We start from the raw sequence: 16,466 nt of genomic DNA, 5'->3' as shown, positions 1-16,466 counted from the left end.
ATCAAAAAACTCATGAGAGCACGAACAATGCCAAAACAAGTGAAGCACAGTCTCCGAAGAAGTAGAACATCTGTGACAAAGTGCAGAAGCAATGTGTCGATGAGCCAGTAGCTGTCCAAATGGAAACACTCCCAAAAGAACTTGCCAAAAGAAAACGTGTTGCCGAAGCGGCACTTTATAGGCTCAAAGTTGCTGTAATCTTTTCCTCCACTACTTGGCTGGGCGATGCATTCGCCAAACAGAATCACCTCTCTCTGAAACCCAAGGTTGAGGCAAAAGGATTTTATACAATGCAAGCACAGTAATCTGAGATAAGCCTCAAAGGACGAGAAGAGGACCCTGGAAAACTCAAAGTCCAATCTTCCAGCCGAACCTGAAGTTCCAAAGGAGGAATTGGAACAAAACGCGAAAGCATAGAAGTAATTTGTTGCCACAAAGGTTGGACAAAAAATGCAGTAGGTTATTTACAGAGATAGCAATGCGGCTTGCATTCATCTCTGATGAGTGGACTCTTCATTGTTCGGTCCGCCATGGATGCCCTCTCAGTGCTTTACTGTATGCCATTGCTACTCATCCTATGCTGCAATATATTGATCATCCTGTGGCTACAGGATCACTTCATGGCTTGGAATTGGATGCTAATCGCAGCATGGTTGCTCAAGCTTATGCTGATGATTCTTTCTTTACCCCGAAGAAAAGCGCGCACACACACACTTTTTTTTTTGTGTGAAACTAAGAACATTATATTATGAAACATCCATTTTAAAACAGGACAGTGCTCGAGAAAAGAGCCAATGCCCTATCCATCAGAAACAGTAAAAGAAAAGCTGAATGCAAGAAACATCCAAATCTCCTTCATGCAAGGCATCATATAAGGACTGCCGCAATGAGGCCCGGAAGAACTCATAAGGGTGCTGAAGAGATGAATTCAAAAATGCATGATTTTGCTGTAGCCAGAGGGTCCATAATGCCCAGTATCTGATCCACTGAAAGAAAAGAGAATACTGTGACAAAGAAGCTGATAATCTGCCAAACATCCATAAAAACCTTGAGAACCTGTGTGCTGGAAATCTGAGAGAGAAAAAATAGGAGATCTTGTCCACAAGGTCTCTGGAATATGAACAAAACCACAATAAGTGCTGAATACCCTCAGGAGTATGATGACATCTTGGACAAAGAGGAGAGGCAATTCTTCTTTGAGCCAATTTCACTCCCACTAGAAAAAAACCAACAATACATCTCCAGAAAAAGAGTCTCTGCTTTAATGGCATTTTCAACTTCCATATCAATTTCAATTTTCCTTTCCACCAAGTTAAAGACTTATTCAGATGCCAAAGAGAATTTGCATGATGAGCAATCCATGGAGGAGGTAAAATCAATCAATAAGCCTGTATGGAAGTCAATAGATGCAAAGGCTGAGAAGATAATCTTGGACTTGAAGACTGAAGATGCCAATCTTGAAGCCTGTCTCTTACTTCCAATGTTGGAATCGGAATCAAAGGGAGTATGAGATCTGCAATAACTTTGCATATGGGTCTATGATGCATCCCAAGATTGTATTGTTGACATGCTGCCAAAAAAGAGAGAATATGCCCCTGAGTATCTACCACATCATCAATGAACCGGATGCCCAACTTCATGAGATTGTAAGCTCTGATTGGTTGCTGTACAGCAAGAGGAGAGTAAAAAACAGCACTCTAGTGAAGGCTTTCCATTTGAAGCGATGAAGCTATAGAAGCAGGAGGGGGAGACCATTTGATGCGAGAGAGCACCTGCTTCCAATCCTGAATCAAGGCAGTAGAAAATGGACAACCATGTATTTTACCTTGAAACTTGCCAAGTACTACTTCCGATGGATCAACTAGCCAATGCCCATAAGCATTTGTGCGCATTTTGCCACACAAAAATGCCAACATAATAGACCATGGCTGCTCTTGCTGAAAAAAAACCTTGAGCGTAGTGATCTTTCTAGCCAACACATGAAATTTGATGTTTAGAATATTCAAACCTCCATGCATTCTTGGAGAGCAAAGCATGTCCATTTTGAGCAACCTCAAAGCTTTTTTATGAAGCTTAGTTTTCCAAAAAATGTCCATGGCTTGAGACATAAAAGAAGAGAGATCTCGAGATGCCAATGTAATAAAGGCAGGTAAAACTGGACATAAGATAAAACTATGGACTGGACAATTCGAAGCCGAACATGCAAAGGCCAAGTGGAGATCTTCCAATATTCTAATTTGTCCTGAATTTTGTTGAATATTCTGATTTTCCAGCCAATTGGACAACCCAAATGTCTAATTATGTTTTCTGGATGAATAATCTGACCTGGCCAAAGGAGAGCATGCGGGTCGCAATGCTTGAGAGGCAAGAGTTTTGATTTCTGAAAATTATTATTATTTTTTTTTTGCAAAAAAGAGACTTCTATTAAGTAAGAAAGAAACTCACTAGAGCAAGCTCTGAGCGGAAATACAACATCATGAAATCATGAGGATAAATAAAAGGAGTGGGTCCCCTTTTTCCTCAGAGTGCACCACGAGTTTGAGGTGGCATTTCCAGCCTCAACCTTGGTGCTTTGCTAGCTCTTCTAGATGAGCAGGTCATTTACCCACTCAGGGTATTTTGTTATCCATGCTATGCATGATAAGCTTTGCCATGAGCATTGATCTTGGGGCTATTTTCATACATAATTAAACCTTTTCATCAAAAAAGAAAAAGAAAAAATAGATCATGTGATTGTGCACGAGGTGCTAGGGCAAAAATGACAACTAGTACAAGTATTCTAGGGCTATACTAGCTGTCTACATTGAGGGCTGTTTTATGAGTTTATGCATGAATTTCACAAACGAAAAAAAAAAAGTGAGTTTATGCATGATCTCTGTTGAGACGCAAGCTAATCTCATGGGCCTCTCTTTTGTTATGAAAACTATTTCCATTATTATTTTTGTGCTTAAGATATTAAAATATATAATCTTGCTCGTATGAGACCATATTGGAAAACCATGGCAAAGTGATCCGTAGAGGGTGCATTTTGTGAGATTTTGTTGGGCGACACTTCTTGTGGTTATTGCACAGCTATTGCAAAATTTCTTATCTGGTAATGTGGGTGATTCCGAATTTTTCCTGCTTTTATTTTGTTCCCAGGAAATGAACTTCTATTAAATAAGACCAAAATACATGACATTAGGATAAAATCCTACGAAACCCTCAAATACATCAAGTAGACACGAAGTGAGTCTGGCATAACCAATTGAGAGAGTGGAACTACCATGAAAGCCCTATGGCTATGGATGTGAAGAATAACCCATGGTCCCACTTTCTCACGAAGGCCCTTGGCCACTGCTGCATGTGAGGAACCTTGGACTCTGCTCCAAGTGACCGTGAGGGTATGTATGATATCCTGTCCAATCGCTGCCAGTGACTAGAAGGCAAAGGTGCTGGTCTCATCCAAAATCATGTGCATCTGGATCTCCACATGTGCCATGCGGTGAGACTAGCAATGACCTCCCAACCCGAGTCTATGCGGGACAGGCTGATGCCTACGCAAGGAGGGCGGCATTGCATCTAAACTGATTAGCTGGGGGGTCCCTTGGCTATGAGAAAAGGCCTGTCTGAATTTTCTCCCTCATAGAAGATCTGTGGGCTGGACTGTACGAGCCAAGCCACAGATCCTCAATCTAGATGGTGCCTCTCATCATCCTACCGAGCAAGTGTGTGATGCTCTGCCAGATCCTGTGGGTCTATCTGCATCCCCAAATATAGTGTTGAATGTCCAAGTGTGAATGGCATCTCGAGCATCTGGAATCTGCTCCAAAAGTATGTTTTTGCCATGAGTTGAGGTGTTGACCAGGATCCATCGGGCTGGCAGAGTTTGAAGAACATGGAAATCTGTCGCTTCCGAGTATGAACTCTAAGTCACCTCCAACAGTTGGTCTGTAGGAGCAAAGCGACACCAAAAGACTCCCAATATACTCTCTGGGTGGATATACTCTGTACTTTGGAGCTGGCCTCGTGTAGCATTCCAGTAGGGAGCAGCTGCATCAGTCCACTCGAGCCCCATGGAAGATGTTCGACGGAGCATCCACCATAAATCCAGAGATGCCATGCATGACCCGTGACAAGTAATGGGCAAGGATCTCTCCACCATCTATCATCACATAAACACTAGCAAAGAATATATATTATGCCCTTTTCCCCACACCTCCCATCCCTTGTGAGGAAAACATGCAAATAAAGTACAAGAGGTATATATTTAACGTGCCAATAATTTAGCATATACAGACCATATACCAAAATGCATGCCATACAAGTTTTCTGTAAATTCTGATATATCAAGTCCTGGGCTGCATTTATGAGCTGAACAAACATGATTTTTTTCAAACAACATGTTTGAGATTGAGCCTAGATTCCAAACACATAAATGTCTAGCCAAAGAATCTTCCAATAGATCATTCAAGGGGATAATTCTTGACACAACCCTAGCGAGCTCACCATGTCATTTAAAGAAATCAATTCTTCCACACGTATTGAGAGCACCTACATTAGAACACAACATTGTGAGGAAAATGTAATATTCTTACAATCATTCACAAAAACAATAACAACTAATGAAAGATGCATGCTATGATTGCATCAACAATAAAGATAGTATATTAAGCCATGAATCTTTAAAGATATTGTAGAACATCTCCATTACCATGATGGAAACACGTGTTGCTTGAACTTCAAATTGTTAGTTGCATTTATATTTTGATCCAAGTCAATGGGCATAAGAGATTATAGCTTCATGTACTGAAACTGGCCTAAATCATAACCCTTTCTACTATACTAATACATTTGAAACTATTCTCCTAAGACGACTCCTATGGAGGTTACGAGTGAATACCCCTTCTCTACCCCCTTTCTTATCTGAAGGCAACTCCACCAGATTTAAATCACCTCCAATGACCCATGAATCTGCAATGGGGTCCCAAGAGAGCAGCTCCTTCCATGTAAGGACATGATCCCCTCTTGTTGCGAGTGTATAGGTTTAGAAAACCAACCTTATGTCCCTCAATCAAAAGCATGATCCATTGAGCTCTGGAGGGGATAATGTCTTTATGTCCAACAACCAAGGGGAGAAAACATGCAGAAATTGAAATGCATGTACCACCCCTAGTGCCAACCGCAGGTGACCAAAAGGTGTAGCCTAAAAGCATCTTACTTGACTTGGCACAATCCCTGGCATCCAATTTGTGTTCCTGAATAAAGAGAATGGCAATAGTGCCCCCAGTAACACCTAGATGAAGCTAGTTATGAATCAGTCTTGACCGCGGCAATGTGGCATGCCACCAAGGCCTTGTATGTTCCAAGATACAATCCTCATTGGCGGGAAAAGGTAGAATGGAAACCTTACCCAACCTGGAGGCAGAAATGAACGTCTCCTGAGAAGGAGACCTCTTCCCAAATCTGTCAAGTGGATCGAGATCCACGGGGGAAAGAAGCCCCACCCTCTGCGAATGACGGAGGGCGTTGCTCTTTCGATAAGAAATCCAAGAACATCTCCAAATGTGGAGGGCAAAAATTCCTCCTCAATCTCTACCAAATTCGCCGAAACAAAAAATGAGTTCCCATGTACCAAGCCTGACATAGGAGAATCCCTGCACTCAAGGAAGGAGAAGGAGAGGAAACCTCCTTGCCTTTATCAATGGAAGAAGTACGAAGTGCAGTAGAGGCTGGTGGCTGCTCGGGGGTAGAGGACCAAGAGTCCGCGTGTTTGCATAAGTGCCATCACTCGTCCTAACCGTAGTTGGGATTGAGGTATCTCTAGCAACGGCAGCCTCAGTCGCAACAAAAATAAGAATGTATCCTACCTACAATCAAAGAAGACCTCGGGTTATGAGAGGTGTCCTTCTATGTTGGTGGAGTGACAATCCTAACCGCAACCCAACGGGGGACGGCAGGTGGAGAACGCGAGGACAGTCCTGGACGTGCCGGAGGAGATAGCTGTCTGGTAGCACACGCTACAGGATGAACAAGGGGTGTCGAGGGAGTGGTACGAGGAGGAGCCGCACCCAAAGACTTATTGGGTCTTTTTTTCTCCTTTGGTAGTCTCTAGCAAAGTGCCCGTGGGTCTTGCATGTCCTGCATTGATCCTGTCTGCCCGCAATCTCTATCCTTTGGCGGAAAAAGGATCCATCTAATCGTTGACACATGATGTGGTCATCCATGATGTTAGGGTAAGAGACAATGACCCTAACCCCATCGACCTTAACCGCCTCTGTTGAAGAGGAAGGTAGGCTTGGAAGGGGGCAGGATCTTTGTGACCACTCCAAAGGAGCTCCAATAGTGGCAAGGTGCCAATGGTACACCTGAGGAAGTACAGGCAGTCGGATAAAAACAGACGTGACCCAACTGCAGGATCAAAACCAAGAGTGAAAGGTGATAGAAAGGAGGCTAGCTGTGACACAAATATATAAGGCATCCAACAGCTTTTTCATAGGGAGTGGCATCAAATGACTCAATAGGATCATCCATGGGGTAATGGAAACCAGGCTTAATAGGTATGCAAACTGATTTGCAATCCACAAATTGAAATCTCTGTAGGAAGTGTCCAATGTACTTGGACTACGACTCATCATAATACCCCATTCAACCTGAGCAAACTGAATGCCAATACTCCCCATGCCTCCTTGTTTCCCCCCTTGCTGCCTCTTCCTGCCCCTCTCCCCCCCGCTCCTCTCTCCTCACAAGCTGCCCTCCCCTAGAACTATCGCCCTCTCCACTCCTGCTGCCTCCCCCCTCCCCTTCTCTCATCTCTCACTACCCTTCCCAGTTGCTTACCTCTCTGCCGCTGCTGCCTTCACCTTCACCACTCTCCTCACCCACTCCCCTTCTCTGCTTCTTGTTGTTCCACGTCTGCTACCTGCCCTTTCTCACACTCTCTCCCCTTACCTCCTCTCCTCTCCCGTTGCCTTTCCTAGTTGCTTGCCTCTCCGCCGGTACTGCCTGTCCCTTCACCACTCTCCTCACCCCCCCCATCCTCCGCTTCTTGCCATTACACCACTCCATCTCCCTCTCCCCTTACCTCCTCTCCTCTCAGCCCCTCCCCTCACGCCTCCTCTCTCAAACCCTCCCTCTGTCAACCTCTCTCTTTCTTAGCCCCTCCCTCCCTTCCTCACTTACCAGCAGCAATGGATGGATTCTCTCATTATTTCAGTCAGCCATGCAGAAGAGATGGAGTGGGACCATCAGATGCAAGAATGTATGAAAAGAGGGCTTCAGCCAATGTGCAAGGGACTGCGCTCCACCCTGCACGTGAGAAACCCAAATCTACAAGGCTGCCTCCGTGAGGTCCTTTGCATAAAAGGCATCTGGAATCCTAAGACTAGCAAAGCGTTCTCTCAAATGAGGCTTCGAAATCATCAATACCACCGGAAAGTGATCTAAAGTGGATACCTCAATGGAAATGCATACTGACCCACCACTATCGAGAGCCCAATCATCAACATAAAATCTAACAATCCGTGCATGGATAGGAATTTTTGGCATCGTGTTCAACCACAAAAACAGGAGTGCCTGTGGTAGCTGAGTGTGAAAGGCATCATCAAACCATGCATCTTTACCAGTGAACTGAAGGAAGGCATCGTAGGCTGCTCTATCCAAGGAGTGAATCCACCCTCTCTACCCCCTTTCTTATTTGAGGGCAAATCAACCATGTTGAAGTCACCTCCAATAACCCATGAATCTGCAATGGGGGACCAAGAGAGCAGGTCCTTCAACATACGGCCACGATCCCCTCTTTTATTGGCAAAAGCCAACTGTCTGAACAAGAGGTCTGTTCACTTCTGGAGGTGTTACCAGAGGCCTAAGGCCACTGATGTGAGAAGCATGAAGTGGGTGATGCGTGGACTTGTGACACAACCCTATGTCGACTACACTACACTGTGTGATGCATGAACCTATGACACAACACTACATCGAAGGATCGTGCATGCTATAGAGTGCTAAGTGCTGTGAATCTGAACAGGAAGAACAAACCCGGAAAGGAGACAAAAAGGAACAACACTGATGACATAACAGAGAAAGTAGTACACAAGAGCATAATGCGAGCAAAGTACATAACATAGAATGAAAGGGGATCCTCGTACACCAATCTCTTTGACGCAGAGATCAAAGATCATTCATCCACGGTAGCAATACACCATAACAATACAACAGGCAAGCTCGTAGCTCTAGCCTCTCTCCTTCTCACTCTCAATCCCCGTACAATATTGCATGATACCCCATCCCCCTCATCTCCCCTCTTCATCCTCGCCTTCCTGGCAGGGCATCCCCTCTCTCTCTCTCTCTCTCTCTCTCTCTCTCTCTCTCTCCTATTGGCTGCCCCCTCATCCTTAGCATCCCGCCGTTGAGTCTCTTCATGTCTTCTACAATGGCCAGCTTCTGCCAAGTCGGTGCGTTGTAGCTACTCCATGTGCACGGCTTGCAGACACCCTATATCTCACAAGGCACTGCTGGATGAAGCATCTGTGCCATCTATTAGTCTAGTAGAGGTTGGTAGAGGTCGATTGTGTGACATGAACACCCTTGGTGCATGGCCATGTGCTTGGGTGATATGTTCTCCTGTTGACCATGTCCCCATGTGACTATGCCATCCACTGACCATGTTTGCTTTCATACCTCTTGACATCACCCCCTACCTTTCTGATGTTTGATCATTGGGATGAGATTTCTTTTAGGTGACTTTTGACTCTCCAGGGCTAGCCCCTTGGCTCTTGGTTCCAGGAAGATCTTTTTCAAACACTTCTCTTTACTCTTTGACCCTATGAGAACATACAAGTGACTTCACTCTTCATCAGATTCCTCAGTCCGCCTCAGGTTTATCATCGAATGTTTGCCATCATTTGCAGCTATCTCCCAGCATCTTTTGAGCAAGAAAGGAATCCTTAAAAGTCACAAAGAAGGAGAATATAGAGACAAAGAAATCAGCATGTTTTGCAATGAGAAAGGCGTCAAAAAAATGACTCGAACAGCCTGATCCCCATCATGCTCCCTCCCTCCCTTCCCACCTAGCTTGCCTTCCCTTCAGCCTGCCTTCCTCTCAGCCTCCTAGTCTCCCTTCCCACCTAGCCTCCCTTCCCACCTAGCTTGCCTTCCCTTCATCCTGCCTTCCTCTCAGCCTCCTAGTCTCCCTCCTTGTCCACCTCCATCCCTCACCCACTCTAGGAACTGCATGCTGTTTATTCGCATTTTCTGCTCCCGGCTCTAGCAGTGTCAAATCGCAATTTGCTGCCCACTTGTCAAGCTGCTCCAAGTGCCTGCAAACTGCTCCAAATCGTCCTCTTATTGTGGCCAGTAAAGCTGCCTTTCAAATCGCATTCCTCTGCTGTATTTTTGCCTAGAACAACTGCAAAGTTTTTGCTCCAAAACAGGCCTTCGTTTTTGCACCAAAACAGCTCCAAATGGTCGTCTCATTGTGGGTGGCCAGTAAAGGTGCCCTTGAAAATCGATTTTTTTTGCTCCAAAACAGCGTCCGTTTTTGCTCCAGAACAGGGTCTTTGAGCTCCAAACCTGGGCTTTGCAGCTCCAAAACAGGGTCCGTTTTTGCTCCAGAACAGGGTCTTTGCAGCTTCAAGATATTCCTGAAAGAGTTCCATCATTATTTATTTCCATGAAAAAGGCTTCTATTAAGTATGACCAAAACCTGCAAGAGCAAGCTCAAAGCAGAAATACATCATGCATAGCATGAAATAAGACCTCAAAAATGGCCAAAAACTCCCCCTCAAAATGAGGTAGCAAAAATCCAAGGCTGACGCTGAAAATGCCACTGCAACCCCATAGGGGACTTCGAGAAGAAAGGGGAGCCCCTCCATTCCCTAAGGAATGTAGCCCTCCGAGCAGAAACCACTCTAGAAGATTCCTTGTATGCTCATCCGAGTGGCCATCAAAGTATGTATAGTATATGTTCAAATACTCGCCAAAGTATGAGAGGGGTGGACTGGGAAATGTCTAGGGCCTCTATGCATCTGGCTCTCCAGATATGCGAAATGCTAGCCAGAATCTCCCAAGAGGAATCCATGAAGGAGCTCCATTCTAGCAGCTTGCAGTTCCAAAAGTCCTCTTTCAGCAAGTACCTCTCCCAAGCTTTCTCTCTTAAAATAAAGAGTGATATATTCTATTCAAAACAAATCATACAACAAGTGGGACAGAAAGTACTCTATCCCTAGCCTCAACAATGTGGCAAAAAAGCCATGGTGGTGGACTAAAATGCCACGACATCCCAAAAGGGGTCAAATGAAAAAACAAGGAGCAGCCCCATGTCCTCATGAAGGATATAAGTCTCCCACGAGCTGCCAACGAGGTGCCTGTACACCGCTCCCACTAACTCCTGAGAGTGAAGATAAACTCCGCCCAAATGGAAGCGAGAGTGTCAGCCTCCGAGCATAAATGGCCCCCAAGGACAAAAGAACATCGCGAACACCATATCCGCATAGGGTAATGCTGGAAATGATCTCCCAGGCTCACCCTGCATCTGAAGTAGGCAGGGAATCTTGAGCTGGTACAGGTACCAAAAGCAAATCCTGTGGCTCCATGATGCTGGCCTCTGTGGGACTCCGTTTCTGGCGACGCTGCATGAAGAAACCGTGGTCTCCTGGCTCTGACTCAAAGAGAGTGAAGGCTCCAGATCCTCTCCCCCAAAGGGCAGCGCCCCATGTCAAGAGAAAAGACTTGGATGTAACATATGAGAACAACCTGGAGATACCTGTCCAGACCACTCTAGAGCTGAGGCAGCTCCATAAACAATGCTTACGAGATTCCTCTGCAAGTTGACAACGCATACACAAGGAGGGTCTACCCATCTGCTAAAGCCAAGTACCCATAGGTATGCCTCTATGTATAGTGAGCCAAAGAAAGTAGGAGACTTTCCTGGCTCTGCTGATGCCCCAAAAGTGAGTCCAGTAGCTCAGTAAGAGCTCTGCAGTAAGTCCCTATGCGCGCCAATGCTGGGAGGCAGATGGTAGGTGATGAGAGTCTCTCTGCTGAAGCCTGTAACTTGCCCTCGTCGAGTACTGAAAAAAGGAAAGAGGACGATCGCCTGCCACCAGAGTAGGCCATGCCCACTCACCTGGGTCCCAGTCAAGCTCCGCAAGAGGTCGACCCTGAAAAATCCAAAGTCTCCATCTAATATCCTCTGCAATGGTCGACCTGGAAGCATCTGTGGCCAATTCCTTACCCAGGCAACCAATGACCCTGACTCTCTGCCAAAGGAGCTCCTGCCGATCCAGGGGCTGAGTGGGATACAATCTGTGAGAGGAGTCCACCTCAAAATAGATAAACAGTGGCGGTCCTAAACGAACTCCGATGCATAGCCCAGCCTCACTAAAACAACCTGACCAAGTAGAGATGGGGTGAACATGGGCAGGATCTATGAGTATATCCCTCCACTGCTGAGGAATAGCTCTCATGATCAGTAATCTGGTAGCAGCAATCTATCTAAGTGGCCCGTGTCTATCTCTGATCACCTCCTCTGACATCTCCACACCTCCCCTGAACCAATCTCCAACTGTCACAACCCCTTGAGCATGCCAACTGGCCAAGGGAGTCCTAAGTTTTGTACCAAGGGAAGACCCGTGATACCGAACCAGGGGGTTATGGTAAAGTGGCTATCGGGCTATTTCCTCTCTGGAGGAGGGAACTGCTCTGATGAGGTGCTGTCGAAAAAGATCCCAGATCTGAATAAGCCTTTTTACCAGTGGTGAGGAAGGCTGAGAATGCAAGTCCGCCAGGAAGATCCAACTGACTCTACCTGCCCACTGGCCTGCTGCTATGGGGGTGCACTGATGAATCCCATGCAGTAGGAACTGCTTCCACGGCTGATCTCCTAGAGTCAAACCTCTAACAAGAAGTTTGACTAAAAGGGCTCTGCTCTGCATCTCTGGATCAAGAACCCCAAGTCCTCCCTGCGAGGAGGGTAAAGTGATAGTATCCCATGAAACTCTGGCCCTAGTGTCCTCAGAACCATCACCACGACTCCACAGAAAATTCCGAAGCAATCTCCTCACCTGGCGAATCAAGTCAACATGAAAGCACCAACATGACGCAACGTACCACATAGTCGCAAGTAGAACCTGGTTGAGTACCAGCGCTCTTCCGGCCAAAGAAAGTCTAGCCGTACTCCAGTAAGCTAGCTTTCTCCGAATACTCTCAAGAACTGGGGCAAACTGTTGCGTTGGGGACACCTCAATGCCAACTTGGAAGCCTAGATATCTTGTGGAGGTGCCTCTGGGTATCCACACAAAGCCTCGGTCTCCTCCCCATGCTGGGGTATCCTGCTGAGAGCTCCAGTCCAGATGCCTTTTGATTTGTTCCAATTGACAAGTCCCCCTGAGGCTAGGCAGAACTTGTCAATTGAGTCCGCAGTAGTAGCAAGATATATGCATCTCCTCTGACTGTCAGTGCCGTATCATCAGCAAACTCAGTGTCCAGAAGCTCCTGCTCCTGCCGGATAGGCAAATGAAGGCCCAAAGTGCCATGACTGGTAGCCTGCATAAAGTATCCCATAGCCTCCACTACGAAAAGGAAAAGGTAAGGTGCAAGCGGACATCCCTGTCGTACTGATCTAGATAGCTGAAAAGCCGGTCCTCTGCCTCCACAGACCACCATCCTGCTAGAAGAGTGACAGTAAAGTGAGGAGACCCAAGAAATCCATCTATCACTGAAGCCTAGCCTCCTCATAGTGCCCTCCAAGAAACCCCAATCCACCTTGTCATAAGCCTTCTCAAAATCGAGAAGAAGAACTGCAATCTCCTGCTGACTCTCCTGCGCCCAGTGAGTGGCCTCCCAAAAGGTGAAGAGAGCCAAGGTCTTCGCTAGGATCTTGTAGGCTGTACCTAGAAGCGTAATGGGTCTCCAATTGTGTAGGACGGTCTTGTCACCCCCTTTCGAGATGAGACAAATCAAACCTGTGCATAATGTCTCGCCCAAAGATCCTGTATCGAGAGCCTCTAAAAAGGTAGAGAGTAGATGAGGCCCAATCGTATCCCAAAGAGCTCTGAAAAGAAGTGGCGACAAACCGTCCTCCCCCGGGCATCTATCTCTGGGCAGCTCATGTAACACGTCCGTGATCTCCAGGAGTGATAGTGGGCTATCCAAAACATGACTCATCCTGTCTGAGACCATCTAGGGGACATGGCTCCAAATCTCCTCTCTGACTCTGATCATCTCCTCGGTGACTGGATCGGCAGTGTAAAGAGTGGAGTAGAAATCGGAAGTGATCTCAACAAAACGGTGAGGGTCTATCTGAAGATACCCAGCCTCCATCCACAAGTCTACGAAGGCTGTCCGAAGAGTATCTCTGACCCACTGCCCTGAAAAACTCTCTAGAGCATCTATCCCCCTTCTGGATCTAGAACGTCTGCTGGGAGTAAAACTTGAACTGGGCCCTCCTACCCTAAATCTCCTCTGGTCTCTTCTGAGCCTCCGAAAGCTGCCCTGTGATGAAAAGAGAATGAGGGAAACTCTGAATCAATCTCTGAAGTCTGGATACCTCCGCTTTTGTGTTCCGATCTCCAATTCTGAGCTTTTCCTTCTCCTCTTTTGCCCTCAACTGGCAGGCCATGCTGACTCTAGCCAAAGCCCTCTCTACCCACATCAACCAGCCCTGATCCACAGGAGTGTCCTCTGACAACCAAGCCCCTCTCAACCGTTCCACGAACTCTGCGTCCTGAAAAACAAAGTCTGGAACTCTCACAGAGCCTGTGCTCTCCAAATGAGAGGTAGGGAGAATCTGCAATAGGACTGGAGCATGGTCAGATAAAACATAACTGGGCGGATCCCAATCTGTCCTCCTCTGGCCTGGCCCCATTGGCCAACATAAAACCTGTCAAGTCTGACCAAAGAAAGAGAGCCATGGAAAACCCCGGACCAAGAGAACTGAAGACTGTCAGCCAAGTGACGAAAGTCATCCAATCGAGCTGCATCGTGAAGTCCAGCGTGCAAAACAAAACTATCCCACTCCACTCTCTCCCTGTTAGAAAGGCCACCCTCTATCTCGCCCGACTTGTCTTCAGAGAATTCAACCATGTTGAAATCTCCTCCAACAATCCAGGTGTCGGCCTGAGGAAGGGACTCTCTGAGCCGTCTCCAAAAAGCACGTCTGTGGGCTGGATCCGTGGGGGCATACACATTGAGAACACCAACTGCTGCGCTCTTAATCTGAAGAATAACATAACATGCCCTGCTTTCCACTAGTGTACCCTCTTGGGTGATCTCTGAGGCCCACCTGGCTGAAACTGAAATGCAAACTCCTCCTGTCGTGCCATCCGCTGGGCTCCAATATGTCCTCTGAGTAAGGATCTGCATCTGTCAATCTTGTCTTGCAGTGAGGGGGTGCCAGTGGCAACGACACAAATCTCTCTCTCTGATGGCGCAATCCAAAGTCGGTCAAATTCCAAATCTGCCCCAATTCATGTAAAATGGCTCCATCCAAGGGAATAGTACTCTAGCGCGAACTGAGGAGCTGAAAGTCAAACTAACCAGCACTCCTGGGCACATCAAAATCTCCCTGAACCTCAAAGAACAGAAACAGAAAGGCCCTACCACCGAAGCAGGGTCGGAGAGTCCTAGGGCATGAATGAATCTGTGAGCCGACAATACACTGAACCAGTGAGAACTGAGTCATGCTCATGAGCTGTCTAGCAATCTCGCTGTCAAGTAACTCAGCTGACCAGCTTTCGCTCCCTTGAGATCGGAAGCTGCCTGCGGAGAAACGAAGAATATGCCCCTCTCTGGAAAGAGTAACACATCCCAGGTACTCCTCTACCTCCTCTGACCGTCGGCAAAACACCGGGAGAAGTTCCAATCGGGTGAAGGAGTCTGTGGTAACCCCTCGAGCCAAGAAGGGCCAAAACTCAACGGGCAGATCTCTATCAACCATCCTGGGGTCAGGTCTAGGAGCCTGAAGAGCTGAAAAGGGCTGAGCCGTCCTAACTCTGCTCCTGGAATAGGTGAGAGGAAGAGGAAGAATCTGTGACGAGGTGCCTGTCAGCGTGGGTGACTGATAATCTCGCTCGATCTCATCTGCTAGGATCTCCCAATCCTCACGCCTGTCTGGATACTGAGCAAAATCTTTGACTGCACTCGCAAAAGATCTAGATACACCAGGAGTGAAAAGCTGCGAGGACGAGGCTGTACTGGGAGGGGTGTCTAAAAGGACGCTCCGCATAGCAACAAAGGAAGGTACTGTGTGACGGGGAAGAGAAAGAGGTCTCGAGGGAGCCTCGTACAAGTGCATGAGATCCTGAAACGGGCTTTGACTCTGACCTGTGTCGTAAAATACCACTCTCTCAATCGACTGCTGGGACAAGGCATCCATCACAGTAACAGCAGCCTGAGCAGTCTCCTGCTGGATAACTGTCTCAGGAACAAATAACTGAACCTCCGGGTAGTAGTGTCAAGAGTCATCAAATCCTGAGCTACAGTTTCCTGCACGGTGTCATGACCTGCTTGCGGATGGTCCTCTGCATCTCCCCTTTCCGAGGTCTCCTGCACAAGTGTCTCAACTCCCTGGGCTACTGTCTCCTGCACAGTGTCATGACCTGCCTGCGTATGGTCCTCTACATCTTCCCTTTCCGGGGTCTCCTGCACATGTGTCTCAACTCTCTGCCAACTCTGAGCTCGTACCTGGGGCTGCTCGTGCTACTGTCTCTCCCTCTATCTCCGTCTCCTCCGAGCTCTCCGTGAAAGTTGTGCCACTGGGGCACCTCCAAGTCCTCTGAGTCTACTGGAGACTCTCCCGGAGGAGTTTTCTCTCGCTCTGCAGAATGAGTCGAAGCAGGCTCAGGGACCCCTGAAGGCTGAACTGTAGGCTCTGGGTCACCCGTATGATGAGATGGAGTCCCTGAACGAGGCCGACGACTGGGGCAATCCCTAATAAAGTGACCTCTCTTCCGACAGAAAAGACACTGATCAGGAAGACCCTCGTACAAAACCCTCTGCTGAATCTGGGCCCCATCTCCCGTGGAGTACGAAATCAAAGTAGGCAAAGGTCGAGGAGGGGGGAACTCTGAAGTGAGTCTGGCTCTCGTAACACCTGTACTAGCAAGTGACTGAGCATAGGAAAGTCTAGCAACTGATGGGATGACTGTACCTGCCACACTAGCCATATTCTCCACAGCTCTGCGACAAGAGCTGACCTCATCAGAAAGTCCAGGGAAAAGCATCCAAAAAGAGACCCGACGCGGTCCGGAGGAAGTAGTACTGAAGTGCTTCCGCCAAGGCCACAAATGGATGACTCTGCTCTGAAACTGAATTGGAGAGCTCATAAGTACTCTTTGAGCCTGCTCTGCAGACTGAAGGCCAAAAGAAAAGTACCCTCTGCCAAGTAATCGGAAAACCGTAATTGAGACACCCAATGAGGCCATGTTGGTGTACACCCAATCACCTAACTGTTGGCCTCTACCGGGTAGAAAGCCAATGATATGCGTCAA

At 47.3% G+C, this 16,466-nt stretch overlaps 1 protein-coding gene across 1 annotated transcript in view; it reads right to left on the bottom strand.

The window, feature by feature from the left end:
• The window catches only part of MSH5 (MUTS-homolog 5), a 498,728-nt gene that overhangs the window by 343,304 nt on the left and 138,958 nt on the right, over positions 1-16,466 (bottom strand). Inside the window, exon 16 of the mRNA XM_087383476.1 lies at positions 4,489-4,533. Coding sequence (XP_087239602.1) covers positions 4,489-4,533 — 45 coding nt within the window. The remainder of the gene's footprint in view (positions 1-4,488; positions 4,534-16,466) is intronic.

This window comes from Dipteris shenzhenensis, chromosome 13, assembly GCF_047967505.1.
Source record: "Dipteris shenzhenensis isolate YYH24624 ecotype China chromosome 13, Dip_SZ_1.0, whole genome shotgun sequence".
In the NCBI taxonomy this organism is placed as follows: domain Eukaryota; kingdom Viridiplantae; phylum Streptophyta; class Polypodiopsida; order Gleicheniales; family Dipteridaceae; genus Dipteris; species Dipteris shenzhenensis.
This window is presented reverse-complemented; position numbering and strand designations above follow the sequence as displayed.